Raw genomic sequence first — 22,030 nt, forward strand, 5'->3', positions numbered from 1 at the left:
TATAGGAGGTCAGAGGGAAGAAAACCCCACAGGAGCCCTGATGGGAAATCTGTGATCCCATCCCCAGCCTATAATCCCAGCTTCAACCAGAAACAGTCCTGGGAAAACCTGCCAAGCAACCAAGCCCTCTTACCAATCTTCATCTGGAAATTGTTGAAGGAGTGCTCATTGATGTGCTTCATCTGCTCCATGAGCCGCATGGCATAGTCAGCCAGGGCAGTGATGTGGGAGCGGCCCACCTGATCGTAGGTGCTGGCGTTCAGCCCTGAGGCAGCCATGTAGGTGCTACCAATTGTCTTGATCTTTTCCAGCTGCCGGAACCGCTCCTCGCTGATGATCTGAACAACACAAGGGGACCTGGCTGTCAAGGCAAAGACCTCAAACCCAGCCCTGCCCCAACACTCATTTCTTGCCACGCCTTGCCTCCCTTGCCCACTTTCCTGTCTCAAGAGCCCCCTTCCAGCTGCTGCTACCAGTGTAAGACTGACAAGCTGGGAAAACAAGCCCCCTAGGACTCCAGGCAGGACTTGGGCATACAGCTTAAGAAGGTCTCTCCCATAGCTCACTCACAGAACACAGACACACAGGTGGGATATTAAGCAATTTCTCCAATCCTCACCTTCTGGGATACTGAGTCCCAGGGTGAGTAAGTGACCTCCCTCCAGAACAGTGAACAGCCCATTCCTGACCTGGATGTTCAAGACACTACCTCACATTTTGCTTCAATTTTCTCTATTCAGAGGACCATCTTGCTTAGTTGGTCTCATGAGGTTCTGTCCACAGACCATTGCCTTCTTCTTCAGTGACATCCACCTGGTACCTATCTTATCCCCCTACAGATCAAGTCCTCCCCTGCTCCCCAACAATGATGACCCTGCCCCACTAGGGCTGACCCCCTTGATGCCTTTGACACCTTCATTTTTTTTTTTTTTTGAGACCGAGTCTCACTCTGTCGCCCAGGCTGGAGTGCAGTGGCGCGATCTCGGCTCACTGCAAGCTCCGCCTCCCGGGTTCATGCCGTTCTCCCACCTCAGCCTCCCGAGTAGCTGGGACTACAGGCGCCTGCACCACGCCCGGCTAATTTTTTGTATTTTTAGTAGAGCTGGGGTTTCACCGTGTTAGCCAAGATGGTCTCGATCTCCTGACCTCATAATCCGCCCACCTCGGCCTCCTAAAGTGCTGGGATTACAGGCGTGAGCCACCGCGCCTGGCCCCTTCATGGGTTCTCACCTCTACCTCCACTATGCCTGCCCTTACCCCTACCCCTGATGCCTCTGAGTCCCATCAAATCTCTCTTTCTCTTCCCAGTGCCACTCGCCCCTTCCAGTCCCTGGCCTCCAAGTCCCCCTGATTCTCTGCCAGCACTAGCCAACTGGACAAGTACCTCATCAAAGTCAGCGATGATCTCGTTGAGCAGCCGCAGGCACTCGACACCCTCATTGTTTGCCTCCAGCTCCACATAGAACTCAGAGAAGTTGGCAATGGAGGCAAACATAACAGCCACACACTCACACGACTGATAGTAGAGTTCATCATTGCGGCGCTCCCGGGCCAGGAAGTGGGCGGCCACGTCCTTGGGCAGAATGTTATGCAGCAGCCTCCGGTTGTATGCCTGTAGCTCCTCCATCTCCTCCTTCTCCCCTGTTGCCTGTGGACACCACACCCATCACCCATTGCCTGACATTCAGAAGGGGTGGGTGTGGTGGCCAAGGCTTGGAAGTGGGAGTCAGAGGGAATCACATAGAGGAAGAAAGGCATGGACAGATGAGGCCTAAAGAACAGGCAAAGGGGTAAAGGGGGCAGGTACAGGATAGGGCAAGGAGTAAGGGATGGGCACAGAGAAGGCATGGAACCAGGGTGGGCCTAGAGGCGGCCTGAGGCTTAGCCAGCTAGCAGGAGATACGTTTCTGGCCTGGCCCAGGCTCCACCCCTAGGTTCCTCCTCTTCCCCCAAAGGCCCACCCGGTCACCTGTAGTTTCCAGAGGAAGTCTAGGCGGGCAGTCGACTCCACCTGCTGAGCATGCAGATACAGCGCCAGCGCAAACACCAGCAGAATCACAGGGGTCATATATTTGAGGGCCACCCTCCCTGCAGCTGGACTAAGGATAAGCAGAGACATGCTTGGTGTCTGAAGGAGGCATCTAATGGCCCTACCCTTTGCTGCCTCGGAGCCCTCACTTACCAGTCCAGCCCATCAAAGGTCTCATTGGAAGAAGCCCTGGCAAGAGGAGAGAAAAGACAAAGTCATCAGTGCTTCCTGGGTTGCTGGGTGGGCACATGGAAGGGGAGATACAGACTGCATTTACTAAGCACATACTAGAAATCAGGCATTGGGCCAGGGCTTTTACTTACATTAATTAACTCATTAAGAGTAGAGGTTAAGAAAACCTCTACTCTTAGAGACTCCTCTACTTACCAGCTATGTGACCTGAGACAAGTCGCTTAACTCTCTACGCCTCCTTCCCCATCAGTACAACAGGGATCAGATTTAAACAAGGTATGTAAAAGGCTTAGCACAGTTCCTGCCATATAGTAAGCCTTCCATAAATGTCAGTTACTATAATCTTTACAATGCCTCTGTGATTTAGGTGACAGTGTCATTTTACAGATGAGGAAATTGAGGCTCAGAGAAGCTAACTCACCTGTCTAAGGTCACACAGCTAATGAGCAGGGATTCAAACCCAGAAGACACCACAGGCTTTTTCTACTACAACAAGCCACGGCCACATATCAAAGGAATGGGGTTTTGCAGAGGAAAAGCCAGTATGATGTCCCAGGCAAAGCCCCCAAGCAGGAGTCAGAAGCTTTGGTTCCTAGCCAGAGCCCTGCCACCAAGCAGCTGTATGTCCTATGGGTGGTTAAGATGGTGGATGTGAAAGCACCATGCAAATACAAGAGGGAATTTTTTTTTTTTTTTTTTTTTAATGTCTAGCCTAAAGACACAAGGATTTCCCAGGACTGGGGTTTCCTTGGGGTAACTATTTGGGGTCACATGCTGGGAACTCCTCCATCTCCTCCCTTTCCCCCACAGGGGAGTTGTGGCATTCCAAGAGCACAAGGGGCCTGGGCACCAGAGAGGCTCACAGTGACCCAGCAAGGTCAGGGAAGCTCCTGGGGTATTAAAGGACCTGAGAATAAACTCACAAGCCATGGACGCCAAGCAGTAGGTCATAGTTGTCAAAGATGGTGGCTGGGGGACCCAGCAGAAGCAGCACCAAATAGATGAGCCCCAAGACAAAGACCATGGCCAACTTCCCGATGCTGCTGATGTGCAGGAAGACAGAGCTGGCCAAGAGACTCAGCAGCACGCTCCCGATGAAGTACTGCGGGGGGGCAGAGGCAGCACTGGGTGAAGGCAGAGGCCACAGCACCCTTGGGCAGGGAGAGCCCTGCACTCTCCTGCCTGACCTAACCTTTCTGCCACACCCCTCAAACCCCCATATCCTCCACCTTCCATGTCCAGCCCCTACACCACACCAGGGCCCCTGGTTGCTCCTAGTGTGGGAGACTCTGGTGAGTTCCTGGGTCCCCAGCGCCCATCACTAGGTCTGGCACAGAAGGGCCAATGTCTGTGCCAGGACAGCCCCCCCACCACCACCTGAGCACTGCTTGAACACCTCAGGGAAGCTGCAGGTGGGCATGGTGCCCTCACACAGGGGAGCATCCAGGCCCAGAGAGTAATTGAGCTGCTGCAGGTGGCAGGCAGTGATGTCAGCAGGTGTTAAATTCAGCATCCGGGCTGCACAGGTCCGTATAGGGGTGTGATTACAGGTGAACTGCAAAAGTAGAGGGGTATATCAGGATAGCCAAGGAGGGGAAGGGTTTCTAGGTACCTGGTGAAGCCATGTACCCTGCCCTGGGCTATGCTCAGGTACCTTATACCCCATGGGCCTTAGTACTCACTCAGGGATGACAAGAGGTTGGGAGAACAAGGAGGGAGAGCTGGAGTTAACCTTGCCCTATTCTGGGAGGGGGCTCCCTGAGGGCAGAAAATATGTCCTATTCCCCTCTGTACCCCCAGTGTCCAGGACAGTGCTTGGCACAGAGTGGAGGTGGGAGAATTCCCACTGGACCCTTACCATGTTGGCAATGGCAGAAGTAAACACAAGCAGGACGGAAAAGATGCCAACTGCGGTGCTATGTGCCCGTGAGCGAACGATGCTGCGGGACAGACGTTGCAGGGCCTTAGGGAACAGCTAGAGGAATCAAGAGACGAAGAGTTGAAGGTTGTATCAGCCAAGGAGGAAGGCCAACCAGGGATGGGGCCCAGTGGAGCAGGCATGGCCTTCTCCTCCCTCTCCCCATGTGACCTCCTCCCTGTCTGGAGTCCAGCCTGCCCTCCCAACAGCCTCAGAAGTCCCCCTACGTACAGAACCACAGGAGTACACGGCACAGGTCAGCACGGTGACCAGCAGCAGCAGGAAGATGCTGGCATAGATCCCAAGCATCAGGATGGAGCTGGGGCAGAACAGGGCCAGAAAAATCATTTAATTCTGGAAGATCTGGGTATTCTTGTCCCACCCTCTGGAACAAGCAGGGATGCAGGCTCCAGGAATTGTGGGCCCGTGTGGGTATGTAGGAAGCTTCTGGGAAGCGGTAGAGAAGAGAGAAGCTAAGAGAGGAAGGGCAGGACTCTCACTGTGGGAAGATGAGAAGCTGGATGAAGCAGATGAAGCAGAAGACCAACAGGGCACAGGCAACGTAGGCTCCGAAGCGGGGATCCACCTTCCGGGAGTACTGAAGGAGAGGAGGCTGAGCTGGGTGCTGGGCCCTCCCTAAGGAAGGCAGGGACAGCAAGGACAGGGCACTACTAGGCGTCTCAACAGGGAGGAGATGCAGTTGGCCCAACTGACGAAATCCCCACCCTGCTCTGTGGTCCCTTCTCCATCCCCCAGAAACACCTGTGCCCTCACCTGTGCTCAGCCTTCCCTGCCGCGACCTGCCCCTCCCCCAGCCCTTGTCCTTCTGCCCTGTATCCCTGAAACCTTCTTCTCAAGATCCTCTCTCTGGAAGGTGAGCAGAAACCGGCGCACATGGTCCTTCCGCAGCTGATCAATGCTGCGGGCATCGATGGCACGGCTCAGGAACTCATCCACCTCATCCTCAGGGTTCAGGGCATCTTGGGTGCCCCGGCTGAGGGCAGGAGACATGGCTTCACCAGATGCATGGGCATGGCCACGTGAGAAACAATGAAAGGAAAGGTATGGGCAGCACCCAAGGGAGGGAGGGAGAGCTGGGGTGTGGCTCCTGCTCACATACAACACACCTAAAGTCAGGGAAAAGGAGGATTTTGGCTTCCCCCAGCCCCATCCCAGGGTGCAAGTACCTTCTCCCTCAATAACCTGACTTACTTGTCTTTGCTGGAATCATCAATGCCCTGGAGAAAGGGACAGAGTGTGGAGTGAGGTGAAAGGCCAACAACCTTCATCTCTGCAGCCCCTTCTCCCACCCCAACACTGTGCTGAGGGTGTCCCCACCATATCTTCTGGGGGCACTGGGACCCCTGAGATGAAATCTTCCCACTGCCCCAATACCAGAAAGCATACATGGAAATGACAGTCACAAGAAGAAAGGACAGGGTCAGGGACACTGAGGGAGCCAAGAAAAAGAGGCCCTAGGTCTGGTGCTGAGGGCCCCTCACCATCTGGCGGAAGGCCTTGGAGTCCTTGGTCCGGGAGAAGGCACGATCAGGCACCCAGCGCGGCATCAGCCCTTCCATGGAGTTGGTCCGAGTCCGCTGCAGCTTGGCCAGCATGGCCTTCTCCTCTTTCTGTGTGGGCAGCATGGGTACAGGCTCAGAAGAGGGGTACAGGCTCAGAAGAGGGGCCCAGAGGAGGCCTTGGCCTGCTCCTCCCCATTTGTCCCTCTTCCTGCTCCCCTGCCCCCAGCCCTGCCCCGGCCCTGACCCGTTTCTGGCTGGCGCCCAGGATGAGGAAAGTCTCAATGTGCTGCTCCTTGAGGTATGCGTTGCGCTCGCCACCACGGCCTGGCTCCACCTCGTAGTCCCCATTCAGGTACTGCAGTGTTGCCCGAGTGATGTGGATGCGGCTGTACGTGGCCAAGAGGGTGAGACCCTGGCTCTCCCACCTTGCTCCCATCCCCCACCACCTGGGCCCCCCCTACTCACCCAGCCCGGCCTCCTGCCTCCATGTGGTTGGCCAGGGTCACATCATTGGACCACACATCGAACTGCCATTTCCGCAAGCCAAGGACGCCGCAGTGCACGCGCCCGCTGTGGATGCCCACGCGCATGTTCACATTCACACCTGTCACCTCACGTACCAGCCTGGGAGGATGCAGCCCCAGATCAGCTCCTGGCAGTCTTCTCCTCCCCCAGCCCACAGCCCAGGCCCTTCACTCCCCTCAGGGCCCAGTGGGCAAGGACAGACCCAGATGCAGGGGACAGGAGCACAGCCTTGGTTGGACATGAGCAGAAGGCTGCATGGGGCTCAAGGACAAATGTTAGGGCTGTGTTCACCAGCAGGGGCCCAGCAGCATCTTGTGGAACTGAGCTAGGAGAAGAGGAATCACTGTTATCCCCTCTGGCCTGCACAGATGGCATTCCCTCTAGCCCAACTCCCCTACTGCACAGGCTGTCCCCGCCCCATCTCAGCTGGCTGCGAGTCTAAGGGTCCGCATGGGTCTTTGCACAGGTTGGAGAAAGATTCCCCTTCCCAGTGACAGACAGACTTCAAAGACAGAGAAACAGCCAAAACTGAGGAAATCTCCTGAGGTCTCGACAAAAAGTAGGAGCAGTCTGGGGAACCCGTAATTCCAGGAAGCCTGGGAATGGGGCACTGCTTACGAGATGGCCTCGATCATGTCTACCCCCATCTCCACACAGCAGTGGGCATGGTCGGCCCGGGCCTCCGGCAGCCCTGACACACAGTAGTAACAGTCCCCCAAGATCTTGATCCTCAGGCAGTGATTCTCCTGAATGGGAAAGAGTTTGAGGGAAGGGTAACCTTTACTCTCTTGCCCACCCAGCCTGCATGGCCCACCACCCTCGACGCACACTCTATCTGCTCCCAAATCCCCAGCTGCTGCCAGCAAAGCTATGCTCTCACCACGGTCAACACCCAGGCCCAATCCCAAGGCCCAGCACCCTCACCGCAGCCAGCTTGTCAAACCGGGCAAAGAGCTCATTCAGGGTCATGACCAGCTCCTGTGCAGTGCACTGGGATGCCAGGCTGGTGAAGCCCTCAATGTCTGCAAACAGGATGCTGTAGATGACAGCAGAGAATGAACAGACCACATAGCCCTCAAAGACTTCCAGACCCCCCGCCCTGCTTGGCACCCTCCTACCCTCACCTTACCTGACATTGTCATGCTTCTGTATGTAGATTTTGTGGAACATCATGTCTTCTTTTTTTGTGTTGATGTCTTCTTTCATCTCCATGGCAACATGCTGGGGCAACACCGACAGCAGCAGCCGCTCCTAGCCCAGTGGTTCCAATAGGCATCACTATACTCTTGGCCTCACATTTCAATCCCTCCTGGTCTCTCTACATCACCAGAGTCCTCCCAGACTTCTCTGAAGACCTTCCCTTCTGGACTGTGGCCCGACCTTCCCCCGTCAGAGCCCCCTCTGACCACCCTCCATTAAGCCCCCAGATGTGCTCCTGTCCACGCCCTCCTTCCCTTGGACAGGACAAAACCCCAGTATCATAGGGCCTCTGTGACACACAACCCAGGGGAACCATCACACTGTGCTCCACGGAACCGGACAAGGCAGCAAATCCAATCTGCAAGTTATGTGGGGGTGAGGTGGGGGCAGGCCCTGGCCAGGGGAGCAGTCCCACCTGCTGCCGATTCTCATGCTGCAGGTGGAGCCGGGCCTGGATGTAACCGCGGGTCTCCTGAAAGGCCTGGCGCTGAGACACCTCTGCTGGATAGTGTGTGCAGATGCCAATGACGTTGGTGCAGAGGAACAGCAGCACATTGGCACCGAGCTGCAGGAGGTAGTAGAGGCAGATAGTGACCATCTCCTCTGCCTACCTCCCCAAATACACACACACACATTCACACAACTTGCTAGGTTCTCTGAGGAAGGAAGCCAGGGTCCTGCACCCTCTCTGTCCCCAAGCTACTGCCACCCCTGCAATATCTCTCTCGCATGACCCACAGGACCCCAGATCCCAGCCAAGTGCCTGAATCCTCCATGACTAGAAATGAGATCTTTTCACAGCTTCTGGAAGCAGAAGACCAACTAGGGCCAGGTAAGTCATGGGGCCCAGCTCCAGCACCCTGTATCTCCTGCTCCTCAAACACCCCACACGAAAGACAAATGCTGCTCCTTTTGCAGGTGCTCCTCCTTAAGGACAGCACCCAGGAGACCTGAGCTCTACATCCTCCTGTGAGTGACCCAGGACAAGTCACCTCCTCTCTCTTGGGTTTGCTCATCTATAACCCAAAGAGGAAGAAGAAGAAGATCTCTAAAGCCTCTCCCTGACTTGACATAACTTAGTAACAATAATCACCATTGTCATTATTATTATGGTAGCTAGTTCGTTGGCTGCCTACCACGTGCCAGGATTCTGTAGGTGCCTTCTATATACTGACTAACATTTCTTTTTTCTTTTTTTTTTTTTTTTTGACAGAGCCTTGCTCTGTCACCCAGACTGGAGTGCAGTGGCCTGATCTCAGCTCACTGCAACCTCCGCCTCCCAGTTCAAGCGATTCTCCTGCCTCAGGAATAGCTGGGATTACAGCCAACTGCCACCATGACCGGCTAATTTTTGTATATTTTTTTAGTAGAGAAGGGGTTTCACCATGTTGGTCAGGCTGGTCTTGAACTCCTGACCTCAAGTGATCCACCCGCCTCGGCCTCCCAAAGTGCTTATGGGTGTGGATTACAGGCGTCATCGACCGCGCCTGGCCCCTAACACATTTCTTAAAACTCTGTGAAATAGGCCGGGCGCGGTGGCTCAAGCCTGTAATCCCAGCACTTCGGGAGGCCGAGACAGGCGGATCACGAGGTCAGGAGATCGAGAGGCTATCCCGGCTAACACGGTGAAACCCCGTCTCTATTAAAAAATACAACAAACTAGCCGGGCGTGGTGGCGGGCGCCTGTAGTCCCAGCTACTCGGGAGGCTGAGGCAGGAGAATGGCGTAAACCCGGGAGGCGGAGCTTGCAGTGAGCTGAGATCCGGCCACTGCACTCCAGCCTGGGTGACAGAGCAAGACTCCGTCTCAAAAAAAAAAAAAAAAACAAAAAAACTCTATGAAATAGGTAACAATATCCCATTTTAAAGGTAAGGGACTCAGGCACAGAGAAGCCAAGTAACTTCCCCAAGATCACACAGCTGTTAGTGGCCAGGGTGAGACTTGAACCCAGGACAATCAGACTCCAAATTCTGTGTCCTAATCCTACTATCTATCTAGTGCATTCCACACTGTGTAGTACATTCCAGGTTTCCAAGATTCCTACTCACTCTACTGAGTCAAGCTCTCAAGCCCAACCTCAGAGCCCCGGCTTGAGAGTCATCAATTCTACTGATACAAAGGATGTCCTCTAACTGGAGATGGGGTCCACCATGACCGGCCACCCCTCAAGGTATAACTCCCTCTGACACTCAGCCCTGCCAGGCCCTAGGCCTAGGGCCTCCACCCTAGGAATGTTCAGTCCCCAATCATCATCAGTGGCATTGGCTACAAAGCAAGTCTAAGGGAAGCTGGCCTCAGTGTTTCTGGAAACTCAGGAATTAACCTGGAGCTTGTGGCTCCACCCCAGAGTTGGAAGGGGCCGGGCTCTGGTTTAAGGAGAAGGGAGGGAAACAGCAGAAGCACTTCCTGGAAGCCAGAGGTTCTGGGCTCTGCCTTGAACTAGAACTAGTCCTGCAAAATTGGGCAGGTCACTTAATCTTTAGGACCTCAGTTTCCTCTTGGGTAAAACTGAGGGGGAGGCCTGGCTCACCCCTAGCCATTTCCAGCGCCAGCCTCTGGGATGGGCCTCCTAGCTTCCCTTCCCAGTCCAGCTCACAGGCCCAGGATCAACTAGGCTGAGCTCCCCCTCCCAGCAGCAGGGGTGAAGAGAGGGGCACACTATCTCCCTTGGGGGTTTCTAAGAATAGCCCCCAGTGGGGGAGAAGGGAAGGGGGGCAAACCAGGCAACTTCCCTTCCTGGCCCCAGGAGCCCAAGAGGAAAATGTGAGTCACGGTGGAGGGAAGGGGAAGGGGGACGAGACTGAAATAACTCTGTACACACATGTCCCTATCTGACTGTGAGAAAAAATGGATGCCAGGGGACCGGAGGAGACTCCACGCTGGGCTTGGGTCACTGGGCGACACTGTTCGATGTGTCTAAGTGAGTGGGTTGGTGGGGACACAGCCTCCTTCCTGTGACTGTGAGCAGGGTGGATCTGGGAAGGGGCTGCCCAAGTAGACGAGGAAGGAGGCCACAAACCCCACCCATCTAGAAACCCTCAGACCCAAACGGGCACAGGGAATGTTTCTCGGCCCAGAGGAAGTTGTAAGGGCAGCCCTGACCCCAAGGACTGGCACAGGGACAGCAGTGACTTTCGCTACTGCCCCAAGAATGTGCCTGTCGAGACCCACTAGGTGAGGCTGTAGCCACACACTCCTGGGGAGATGGGCACAGTCCTGGCCTCCCTGGGACTGCACCTCCTCAGTCAGGCACTGGGCCTGACTCTGGGCACCATGCCAGTTGAGAGTAGGGAAGAGATGCCCACCCAGCCCATGCCTGGCCAGAGAGGAAGGGGGAAAGGAGACACCACCTCTAAGCTCCTTCCCCAGGAGGGCAATCCAGCCATAAAGCCCTGGTTGAGAGCCAGCCTGGAAGAGAAGCTCTGGGGCGGAAGAACCTGGCCCTTTAAGATGTCCGACGGTGCCCTAAGGGCACGTGCTCCACAAACAAACAGGCTATAAGGTTAGTTTTAAAAAGGTACATTCTGGCATGTGTTCTGGCATTCTGGCCATGTGAGGTGGCTCACTCCTGTAATCCCAGCGCTTTGGGAGGCCAAGGAGGGCGGATCACGAGGTCAAGAGATCGAGACCATCCTGGCCAATATGGTGAAACCTGTCTCTACTAAAAATACAAAAATTAGCTGGGCGTGATGGCGTGCTCCTGTAGTCCCAGCTACTCGGGAGGCTGAGGCAGGAGAATTGCTTGAACCCAGGAGGTGGAGGCTGAAGTAAGCTGAGATCGCACCACTGCCCCACTCCAGCCTAATGACAGAGCAAGACTCCGTCTCAAAAACAAAACACACAAAAAACAGGTACGTTCTGTTCTGTAGCACAGGCTGGGTGGAGAAGGGCATCATGCCAGAGAACCTAGCTTCTCACCCTGGGTTCCCCAGGCAACTTCCTCTCTGTGGGTGAGGCAGGGTGGGCAACAGGCCACAAGCCCTCAAAACCTTGAGTAAGATAGCACTCTCTAGATAGGGTCCAGTGGAGGACCCGGGTGGTGTGCTGATGGCGGGGCTGTGCCTACAGCAGCGCCTGAAGGACCTGGCCTCTGCTCCCTGGGCGGGGGGTAACATGAGATGGCAGATCCACAAACTAACATCTCTCTTAAAGAGACTTCCCAGAAACCCCTTCACTGGGTACCATGCCTTCCAGCACTCCCCACACCTCCCTGCCCCCAGGTGTGAACACTGCCCAGTCGGGTTCTACTCCACTCTAGGAAAGGGTGGGGCCCCAACAGCAACATGAGCTAGATGCTATTTTTATCCTAGCTTTGCAGACTGGGAAACTAAGGCTGGGAGAGGTGAGGCTAGTTGTCTAAGATCCCACAGAGAAGAATACAGCCCATTGGATAAGCAGGTCAGCCTACAGCCACTCCACACGGAGCCATGGAGTCCCACCTCACACACACTTGGAGCCTGGAGGCGGCAACAGGCATGGACTGAGAACCTCAAGGGAAGGCGGCCAGGCCCCTGGTGCCCAGCATGGGGAAGGTGGGATACAATCAGACTTAATGTTCCTCTCTTCAACAGTCCAACCCCATTCAAACTACATCCAGCCCAGAGAGAACTGACCCCAGCTCTTCACCTTCCCTGTCCTCCCAGAAGTGGCCTTGGTCCAGGAAAAGAGGGGACTCCTCCCTTGCTGACAACATCCAAAACCTGCTCTATACCTCCAGATCACCACCTAGAGCTGCTCTCCATGGATGGCACCAGCACCTGATCCTCCAGTGTCACCTTGCTAACAGAGATGCTAAAGCCTGGACACAGCCTGCACTGCCTTTTCAGCCCTACCACGGCCCTGGGGCTATATACCACACCCCTGTCTCCAGCCCCACATTCTGTCTCTACAGACCACTATTTCAGACGGCTAAAGAGCCAGAGACTGGGGCCCATGGTGACAGAGTTCAGGCTTGGGTCCTGGGGCCCTCCCTCCCCTCAGCAGTGCCTTCTACCCCAGATCCCATGTGGAGGTGGACCCCTGAGCCCTGGCCTCCCACCTCCTGCTCCTCTTCCCAGATACAGCCAGACATCCCTGCACCCAGCTTCCACCCGTGACTCACCCGCCCTTCCTCACTAAGCCCCCACCTGCTTATGAGGTGAGAAATTCCCCACTTGCTGCCCTCCATCCCTACCTCCCTGGCCACCTACCTGCTTCCAGAGGAAGGCATCACCACGGTTAAGTTGCCAGGCCAAGATCAAATGCAGGGTGGAGAGGCCCAGGCCGCTGAGGACCGCAGCCCGCATGCGGATGGGGAGGAGCGTGTAGGCGATGTAGACGAAGAACACAGGGCACCAGAGGCCCGCAGAGGGGCTTCGTGGGTCTGCTGCGAGGGCACTCCCGACCTGCACTGCCGCCAGGATGCCCAGCACCACGTAGCTCACCACCCACATGGAGTCCTGGCGGAAGCTATGCCGGTTACACACCACCATGAGCCCCAGGAACAGGGCGGCGGCGCAGGCCAGCAGGGCCACATAGGCAGGCTGAGGGCGGGTGGGCGCCGCGTGGAAAGCCAGCAGCACCGCCGTGAGCAGCACCAGCACCGCCATCAGCAGCGTCAGGCTGCTCTGGTTCATCTGGAAGAAGTACCGCTGGTACAGGCGCTCCAGCTTGGCCGAACGGAACTGCTTTGACTGGAACACCTGCACCAGACGGCGCCAGCAGGATCGCCCACTCCTGGGCACCGCGTCGGGCACCACCTCAGCTGTCCCGCCCACTGTCGTTGTCACCTCTGTGTCCTCGAAGCCCAGGGCCACTGCCCGCAGCCCCAGCTCCTTGCCCTTGCCCGGGCCGCCCCTCCGGATGAAGGCGTCATCCTGCCAGGGGCACCGAGGGGGGCCCGCAGGGGTGGGGCTGGGTGGCTCTGCATCCCGGAGGCAGCTCATATAGCGGGGCGTGCAGAAGCCACCTGCCCGAGTGCCACAGCGCCGTGAACGCTTCTGCCCATTGCGTTCACCCCAGGCTGTTTTCCGTTCATCCACTTTAGGGACCAGGAGGCCACTAAACCATGACATGTTGCTGGTAGGGAAGGAAGGAGATAGTATTAGAGACCATCCAATGGGAGCGGTATTAATACCACTGTCACAGCCACTGCCACCACTAGTAGCTCATTACCTAAGCACTTCCCACTGACAAGCTATGAGTTTCATCGTCATACAATTACTTGGATGTAGGCAACAAGGGTATCCCCATTCAACATGTGAGAAATCGAGACACAGTGAGGAAAAGAAACTTTTCCAAGGCCAGGCACAGTGGCTTACACCTGTAATCCCAGCACTTTGTGAGGCCGAGACAGGAGGATGGCTTAAGGCCAGGAATGTGAGAGCAACCTGGGCAATACAGCAAGACCTTGCCTCTATTAAAACTTTAAAAAATTAGCCTGGGCCAGGCACGGTGGCTCACATCTGTAATCCCAGCACTTTGGGAGGCCCTGGCAAGTGGATCTCAAGGTCAGGAGTTCAAGACCAGCCTGGCCAAGATGGTGAAACCTCGTCTCTACTAAAAGTACAAAAATTAGCCCGGCGCAGTGGCGGGCGCCTGTAATCCCAGCAACTCGGGAGCTAAGGCAGGAGAATTGCTTGAACCCGGGTGGCAGAGGTTGCAGTGAGCTGAGATCGCGCCGCTGCACTCTAGCCTGGGTGACAGAGTGAGACTCCATCTCAAAGAATAAATAAATAAAAATTAGCCTGGTGTGGTGGTGTACACTTACAGACCAGGCCATTCAGGAGGCTAGGGCGGGAGGATTGCTTGGGCCCAGGCAGTGGAGGCTGCAGTAAGCCAGGATTGTGCACCACTGAACTCTAGCCTGGGCAACAGCCATAGTCTGAAAAAAAAAAAAAAATGGAAGGAAGGAAGGAAAGAAAAAAGGAGGGAGGGAGGGAGAGAGGGAAAGAAGGAGGGAAGGGAGGGAAAGAAAAGAAAAGAAGAAAGACTTGCCCAAAGATCCAGCAGCCACATAAGTGAGAGAACCAAGATTCTAAACCAGATTTGTCTGACCCCAAAGCCAGTATACTTGAAAATTTCCCTAAAAGGCACTGATGTGTTGGTGGTCACAAACTCAAGTGCCCAAGTCAATGAGTGATGCAGCTTATGCTTCAGAACTAGGAGGAAAAGAGTTCACACCCTGTGCACTGGGCAAGCACCACCCAGCAGCTGTAGACTGTTGCCAGTGGGTCCCGATCTGATTTTTCTCAACAGAAGCAGAAGAAAAAATATGCTGGTATTTTGTTTTGTTTTGTTTTGTTTTTGAGACGGAGTCTCGCTCTGTCGTACAGGCTGGAGTGCAGTGGCAAGATCTCGGCTCACTGCAAGCTCCGCCTCCTGGGTTCACACCATTCTCCTGCCTCAGCCTCCTGAGTAGCTGGGACTACAGGCACCCGTCACCACGCCCGGCTAATTTTTTCTATTTTTTGTAGAGATGGGGTTTCACCATGTTTGCCAGGATGGTCTGGATCTCCTGACCTCGTGAACCAGCTAACAGTGATAATCCTAAGGCTCTTCAGCTTCCTCATTGCACCACAGTCATATGAACCTCTTTGCTCTTTCCCAACACACCCCGCACAGGCCAGCCTGGGACCTCAGTGCCTGCTGTTCCCTCTGTCTGGAACAAGAGCTCCTCCAGGTCACATCCCAAATGTCCCCTTATCAGTGAGGCTCTCCCTGACCACCCTATTAAAATAGCAACCCCCTTTCCTGGAGCTCTCTATCTTTTTCCCAGCTTTATGCTTTTTCTCCATAACTCTAATCAGCAACTGCCATTCTATATATTTTTCTTATGTGTTCATTTTCTGTCTCTCCTGACTGGAATGTCAGCTCTATGAAGGCAAGGATTTTGACCTGCTGTTCTCACTGCCATATCCACAACCCTTAGAAGGACCTAAACAAGTGTTTATTGAGGCTGGATGTGGTGGCTCACACCTGTAATCCTAGCATTTTGGGAGGCTGAGGCGAGTGGATCACCTGAGGTCAGGAGTTCCAGACCAGCCTGATCAACATGGTGAAAACCCATCTCTACTAAAAATACAAAATTAGCCAGGAGTGGTGGCGGGCGCCTGTAATCCCAACTACTCAGGAGGCTGAGGTGAAAGAATTGCTTGAATCTGGGAGGTGGCAGATGCAGTGAGCTAAGATCACGCCATTACACTCCAGCTTGGGCAATAAGAGCGAAACTCCATCTCAAAAAATAAAATAATATTAAATGTTCATTGAGTAGATGGATGACTAGATGGATGGATGAAAGATATTCCATGCACTTTCTCCATGCTTTAAACTGTTCAAGATCTTTTCACATCCCTAATTCCATCTGATCTTCACCAAAACCCTGAGAAACTAGTCCTGTGGCCCCCTGGGGCACAAGACAGATTTGAAAGGAAAAATATATATAAATAAAAACTGATGTCCATGGCAGTTTTATATGGCTGGCCCAAGTTATAGAGATCATGGTAACCAAATCAGTCCCAGATCCCACATTTCCTGGAGGAAATGTCATTAACTGAGGTGGGAGGACTCCATGATGATACCTTTAGTGTGACTCCTAGCTGAGCCCAGGTCAGAATAAGATGAGGCTGAAAGCACTGTCATCCACGCATGCCTGTGTCCCCACCAGGGCCACACTCCTCTATGCTCACACAGTACCCTGAGGGGTCCCTTGTACTCAAGCCTGCTGAGCTAGCAGCACTGACATTGTACTCAGTAGGGGACAGGATGGAGGAATACCCAGCACTTGCCACAGGTGGCCACAGAATGAGAGCTCAAGCCAGATGCGCAGCACTCAAAGCAGACACCCAGGGACCCACAAGCAGAAGGCAGGCTGGGGAATTCTCTGCATACCCCAAAACTCCCATCCCTGGGTCACCCTCAGCCAAGTTCTGTCGGCATCCCTTCTCCTATATCCCACAGAAGTATGTCCTTCGACCTCCTTTTGTTTTTTTGTTTAAGATGGAGTCTCACCCTGCCCCACCCAGGCTGGAGTACAGTGGCACAATCTTGGCTCACTGCAACCTCTGACTCCCGGGTTCAAGCAATTCTCCTGCCTCAGCCTCCCCAGTAGCTGAGATTACAGGCACCTGCCACCACGCCCGGCTAATTTTTGTATTTTCAGTAGAGATAGGGTTTCACCATGTTGGCCAGGCTGGTCTCGAACTCCTAACCTCAGGTGATCCGCCTGCCTTGGCCTCCCAAAGTGCTGGGATTACAGGCATGAGTCACCATGCCTGGCCCCTTCAACCTCTTAACATCACCAACAGCACCATCTGGAAGGACAGATCAGGAATACAAGACTTTTGGTCAGGCTGGCATTTGGAAAAGGTCACCAAAGAAAGCCTGGCTCTTCAAAATACTTCATTAGAAGCATGATCTTTGGCATGAGACCAGGTTCCAAACCTTAGCGTGATTATTTACTAGCCGCACTGCCTTGGGCAAGTTATTTAACCTCTCTGTGTCAGTACCTTCATCTGTAAAATGGAAATAATTGTCCTCTGGAAAGAATCTAATAATGCCTGTCATGAAGTACACACTTGAAAAATATTAGTTCTTCTCCTCACTCTACAACACTTTAAACCCAAATCTCTGTCAGCGTCAAGAGATGGAAAGATGAGAAAATCATGAGCAAGAACACACATCTTTCTAGCCAGTCAGATGCCTGGTTCTATCAGTCCCTATGTCCTTGGCTGTTAGTCCCCAGAGCTGCTGGAGACAGAGCCCAGAGTGAGCAGGTTTCCCACCACCATCCAGCACCCACAACATTTTGCTTCAGCCTCCCCTCATTCACCAGTCCCCTTCCCTGTTCTTATCTCCCCCGACACAACCCCCCACCCCCACCACTGGCCCAGACCTCTTTCCAAAGGACTAGTTTCTGGCCAGGTTCCCAGCCCCCTGGAAACACATCCTAGCATCTGGCTCATACCCACAGAGAAAGGGGCAGACACTATCCAGGAGAATGCATGACCCTCCCAGGAACACTCTGACTCCCTAAGGGGATAGCTTCAGAGCTGTGTAATTGTCCAACCAACTGCAACCATCCCACTCTGGGATCCACTCCAGGCACTGCCCATCCCTGAGAACTTGCCGGCCTCCCAGCATTTCTGGCACCCCGTGCCAGACTAGTATGGCAGGGAACAGGGGAGAGCACTGTTCCAAGCCACAAAACTCTATATGGTCCCCCAACCCACTTTGTCCAGCAACCCATCACTATGAGAGCTCCGGGAGCACAGACCACCTCCCTCCTCCCCGGAGTCAGGCTCCTAAGCCTTGTGCCTCTGACCTCCTCCTTCCCTGAGTGTTGGTCCATTTGCTCTCTCACAGATCTGCTGCTCTTCACACCACCGGCTCCCACAGCCAGAGCCATGTCCCATTCAGCCTGGCAGGCCCAGGCTCAGTCCCAGACCTCAAGTCCCTCCCAAACCCTGATCAGGCTGAGACCAGAGTTTGGAACCCGCCAAGGCCAAGGCCCAGCCCTAAGGATGGCTCTGCCTACTGCCTTGCCAAGCCTTCCTGGCCACCTCCTGTCTATTCCATCCCCAGGGCCCATCTGCCCCTGCCCTCCTTGGCAAAAGGAGGCTCCAGGGGATTTAAAACGACTTCAGAAAGTTCATGGCAAGAGGCACTGCCCAGGCAGGGCCCAGCAGTGCCAGCACCGCCCACCATACTGGGACATGGGCCTCACTTCTTCAATTCTGGGCCTTTCCAGATGTAGAGGAGACTACCCAGGGCCTGTATCTGTTGGTCCAGTGCCCGCTGCCACCTTCTCCCATCCCCAGTCCTCGCTCTTCCTAAAGATTACAGAGGGCTCCCACATCAAGCCTTACTGTGCAACCCCCACCAAGTCCCTCCAGCTCACAGGGGTAGTCTGGTAAGGGGAGGATATGGGCAAAGAGGCTCCCACGCCTGATTCCACCTCTAGCCTTTCAGTCGAGCCCAAGAGTCTGCTTTGAATAAGTCAGCTCCCCTGCCCACCCTGCGGCAGGCCTTGGGGGATGTGGGGAGCCGAACCCACCCCTTTCATTCCCAAGGTTTGGGGTGAGGCGAAGGAGAGGGACTCCCGCAGACAGAGGGCATCCCTGCCTCTGCCCAGGCCGGTTCCTCTCCCCTAAATGGAATCTCTCCCAAACTCAGAGACTCACCCCACAGCCCCGCAGCAAAAAACTCAGGCCAGCCCCTCCCCCAGTACGTGCCAGGTCCTCCTGGCCTCCGGGCAAGCCTGGAACTCGCCCCGTGGAGGGAGGCCGGCAGCGGGCGACGCGGGTGGCGAGCGCCGGACCTAGGAGACCTCGATCCCACTGCCTCCATGACTTCCCTTTGCCAACCCCAACTCCCTCGGGCAACCCGCCAAACACTGCCGAGACGACCCGTCCCAGGCTTCGGCGCCCCCACCCACAAACTCCTATTGGGAGCCGCTCGGGAGCGTTCCAATCCTGGAGCCCCGGGAGCCCGAGCGGTCACTTCCCCAGCCCTCCGCGCGCTCACCTGCCGGCCAGTCTCCGCGCCTGCCCCGGGCCCCCGCCCCGCCGCCCCCGCGGGCTCCGGCCGGCCGGCCGGCCGTCCCGCGGTCCTTCTCCGAGCCCGCGCGTCCTGGCCGTCCCGCCCGCCGTCCGCCGTCCGCCCGGCCCTCGCCCCCTCCCGAGCTGTCCAGCGCAGCCGCCCTCTACCCCGGATCCAGAAGTCCCCTCCCCGCGGGCTCCCGGACTCCCCGCCTTAAAGGCACAAGCTCCTTTTGTCTGGGCACCCCCCTCCCCCTCCCCAATAGCGGGGGCCGAGTCGCCCACTCCCCTTCCTAGCAGCGGGGTAGGGGCGCTGGAGGCCAAATAATGGGACCCCTCCCTCCGCGCGCCCCCTCCTCTCCTCCGGCCGCTTCCTCCCCCAGTCCTGAGAAGACAAGCGGCTACTGTTCTGGGATCAAGACCCCGGGGGGAGGGGACCTCGCAGCCCAGTCCCCTTCCCTTCACCCCGGCCGCCTCCTCCTTCATTCCTCTCCCGTCCTCACCCCGGGGGTCCCCAAGCGCGCCCGCAAACCCACCTCTCACGGCTACATCCCCCGCCCCGCCCACCAAGGGTCGCCTTCCTTCCTGTAAGGGTCGCAGGGGTTGGGCCCGCGCCCTGCGCCCACTCTTCATCCCCACTTCCTCACTGCCCCGGCCCCTGTCCCAGCCCCAGCCCCAGCCCCCACCTAGCCATTCCCGCCCTGCCTGTCACGGCCCTGCGCCCTCCCGCGGGAACTCAGTTTAATAATTAATTAAGATCTCATTCCACAAGGCGCCAGGTGTGTGCGGCCTGCTTGCCCGCACACCACTTCTTTCCTCTTCCCCCAGCCTCTGGGGCAGCGGCCCCGAGGCGAACCTGCTGGACCCAGTGGAGAGATCCAGGGAAGGGGCACTCTCCCTGCCGCCCCCCGCAACCCCCCGCCCCATTCTCTAGGAGCCCCTCCCCGCACGTGCCAATTTGCAACCTCGCCCCCAGGCACCTTTTACCCAAAGGGCTGTGCTTCTCTGCTGGGGGTTGGAGGGGCTGCTGGGGTGCATTGCTAAGTGAACGAACTGAGGAATTGGGACTTTTATTTCCAGCAGGGAGCAGCTGCCCAAGTTACCTGGGAGATGGGAAAATCGTGTGAAAGCTGGTTAACCCTTTGAGGATTAGAATAATGGTGGAAGCAGGAAGGAGAAGGGGGTTCACTCCCAGGATGTACGTAGGTGAGTCTGACTTTAGAGGGGGTGCCATTCTGGAGCTGGGAGGAAGGCAGCCTACCTGGCTTCTTTTTGAGGCCCCCTCTCCATTCCTTCAGTCAGACCTCTGGCTCCTCCTTCCAATTCAGCACTTTCCCAGGCAGCCCATTCCCCACCCAAGATCCCAAGACCTAGATATCTGAAGATGCTTCCTCCTCAGGACCAGCCCTCCCTGCAGTCTTGTCCTTCACGGCTCAAGTCTTGTCTATTCCAAATCACCACTGGGATTCCTAAGTCCAGGACAGAGCTTCAGGCAAGGAAAAGAGAAGAGTTGGGAAAGCCAGTTTCCAACATTTATCAGCCACGTGTACCTGCAAACTATATACCTTGGGTAAATCATCACTCTCTTGAAATGGGAGTAAAACCATCTGCCTTGTCTTTCTTACAGGATTTTCAGAATCAGATAGAGAAATGTTGGTTATAATGTTTGAAAATGGGAAAGTGATACTCTCATTTTCTCAGTTGTGCAGGCCTGGCCTGTAATTAGATCTTTGGGGCCTTTTTGCCTGATTCAAAATTTCCTTAAAAATTGTTTTTGGTATCAAAATTTCCTCTTCAAAATACCGAATCAGGTTACCTACCACTTACGCTTAGAATAATGTGCTCATGGCCGGGCGCGGTGGCTCACGCCTGTAATCCCAGCACTTTGGGAGGCTGAGGCGGGCGGATCACGAGGTCAGGAGATGGAGACCATCCTGGCTAACACAGTGAAACCCCGTCTCTACTAAAGAATACAAAAAATTAGCCGGGCGTAGTGGCGAGCGCCTATAGTCCCAGCTACTCGGGAGGCTGAGGCAGGAGAATGGCATGAACCCGGGAGGTGGAGCTTGCAGTGAGCCTAGATTGGGACACTGCACTCCAGCCTGGGCGACAGAGCAAGACTCCGTCTCAAAATAATAATAATAATAATAATAATAATAATGTGCTCATGAGTCCCATGGGGAAAATGCAAAAAACAATTGAGATAAATAGCGTAAAAAAACGAAATTTTAGCCGGGCGTGGTGGCTCACGCCTGTAATCTCAGCACTTTTGGGAGGCCAAGGCGGGCAGATCACGAGGTCAGGAGTTCAAGATCAGCCTGACCAACATGGTGAAACCCCGTCTCTACTAAACATGCAAAAATTAGCAGGATGTGGTAGCACGCTCCTGTAATCCCAGTTACTAAGGAGGCTGAGGCAGGAGAATCGCTTGAACCTGGGAGGTGGAGGTTGCAGTGAGCTGAGATTGTGCCCCTGCACTCCAGCCTGGTCAACAGAGCGAGACTCTGTCTCGGAAAAAAAAAGAAATTTATATTTTGGAATGGAAGGCCTTGTCCTTCATTTTATTTTAAAATGAGAAAAAAAATTGGACACCATCCAAGTAAGCTGGAGAAATATGCTAGGGGTCCTTCTCTGGGCACTGTAAATCCCACTGGCCATCCCTACCCTAGAGTGTGAGTGGTGTGTTAGTCTGGCCTCCTACATTCCATTTTCAGTTCCTAAAGGGCAGGGCCACCATCAAATCTATTTCTAGCACTATAGAATATTAGGACTTTTCTTTTTCTTTTTTCTTTTTTTTTTTTTTTTTTGTGAGACAAGGTCTCCCTCTATTGCCCAGGCTCACTGCAACCTCCACCTCCCAGGCTCAAGTGATTCTCCTGTGGCAGCCTTCTGAGTAGCTGGGATTACAGGCGCCCGCCACCACGCCTAGCTAATTTTTGTATTTGTAGTAGAGACAGGGTTTCTCCATGTTGGCCAGGCTGGTCTCAAACTTCTGACCTCAGGTGATCTGCCTGCCTCCGCCTCCGAAAGTGCTGGAATTACAGGCGTGAAGCCACCGTGCCCAGCCTTAGAATCATTTTTTTTTTTTCTTGAGACCAAGTTTCGTTCTGTTGCCCAGGCTAGAGTG

At 55.0% G+C, this 22,030-nt stretch overlaps 1 protein-coding gene and 1 long non-coding RNA gene across 5 annotated transcripts in view; one reads left to right on the forward strand and one right to left on the reverse strand.

Annotated features, from left to right (window-relative positions):
• The window catches only part of ADCY6 (adenylate cyclase 6), a 44,888-nt gene extending 25,360 nt beyond the window's left edge, over positions 1-19,528 (reverse strand). The window contains exons 1-21 of one of the 4 annotated variants that reach the window (XM_017945842.3): positions 19,440-19,528; positions 12,577-13,444; positions 7,803-7,952; positions 7,317-7,438; positions 7,112-7,223; positions 6,806-6,933; positions 6,390-6,512; positions 6,128-6,286; positions 5,907-6,048; positions 5,642-5,770; positions 5,352-5,377; positions 4,986-5,133; positions 4,640-4,737; positions 4,371-4,458; positions 4,080-4,196; positions 3,618-3,776; positions 3,145-3,323; positions 2,183-2,218; positions 1,970-2,099; positions 1,385-1,648; positions 134-338 (exon numbers count right to left, since the gene is read on the reverse strand). In XM_017945842.3, coding sequence (XP_017801331.1) covers positions 134-338; positions 1,385-1,648; positions 1,970-2,099; positions 2,183-2,218; positions 3,145-3,323; positions 3,618-3,776; positions 4,080-4,196; positions 4,371-4,458; positions 4,640-4,737; positions 4,986-5,133; positions 5,352-5,377; positions 5,642-5,770; positions 5,907-6,048; positions 6,128-6,286; positions 6,390-6,512; positions 6,806-6,933; positions 7,112-7,223; positions 7,317-7,438; positions 7,803-7,952; positions 12,577-13,440 — 3,379 coding nt within the window. In that variant the 5' untranslated portion in view covers positions 13,441-13,444; positions 19,440-19,528. Of the gene's footprint in view, positions 1-133; positions 339-1,384; positions 1,649-1,969; positions 2,100-2,182; positions 2,219-3,144; positions 3,324-3,617; positions 3,777-4,079; positions 4,197-4,370; positions 4,459-4,639; positions 4,738-4,985; positions 5,134-5,351; positions 5,378-5,641; positions 5,771-5,906; positions 6,049-6,127; positions 6,287-6,389; positions 6,513-6,805; positions 6,934-7,111; positions 7,224-7,316; positions 7,439-7,802; positions 7,953-12,576; positions 14,245-18,889; positions 19,065-19,439 lie in introns of those variants that run through there. The other 3 variants (XM_031650445.1, XM_017945845.3, XM_003906297.5) reach the window with 3 other exon arrangements.
• Positions 19,529-19,842: 314 nt separating this feature from the next.
• On the forward strand, positions 19,843-20,509 carry LOC103875742. Its single transcript, XR_001892675.2, has 2 exons — positions 19,843-20,109; positions 20,303-20,509. It is a non-coding gene; the product is annotated as an uncharacterized LOC103875742 (long non-coding RNA).
• Positions 20,510-22,030: the final 1,521 nt, after the last annotated feature.

The sequence above is a fragment of the Papio anubis genome, chromosome 9 (assembly GCF_008728515.1).
Source record: "Papio anubis isolate 15944 chromosome 9, Panubis1.0, whole genome shotgun sequence".
In the NCBI taxonomy this organism is placed as follows: domain Eukaryota; kingdom Metazoa; phylum Chordata; class Mammalia; order Primates; family Cercopithecidae; genus Papio; species Papio anubis.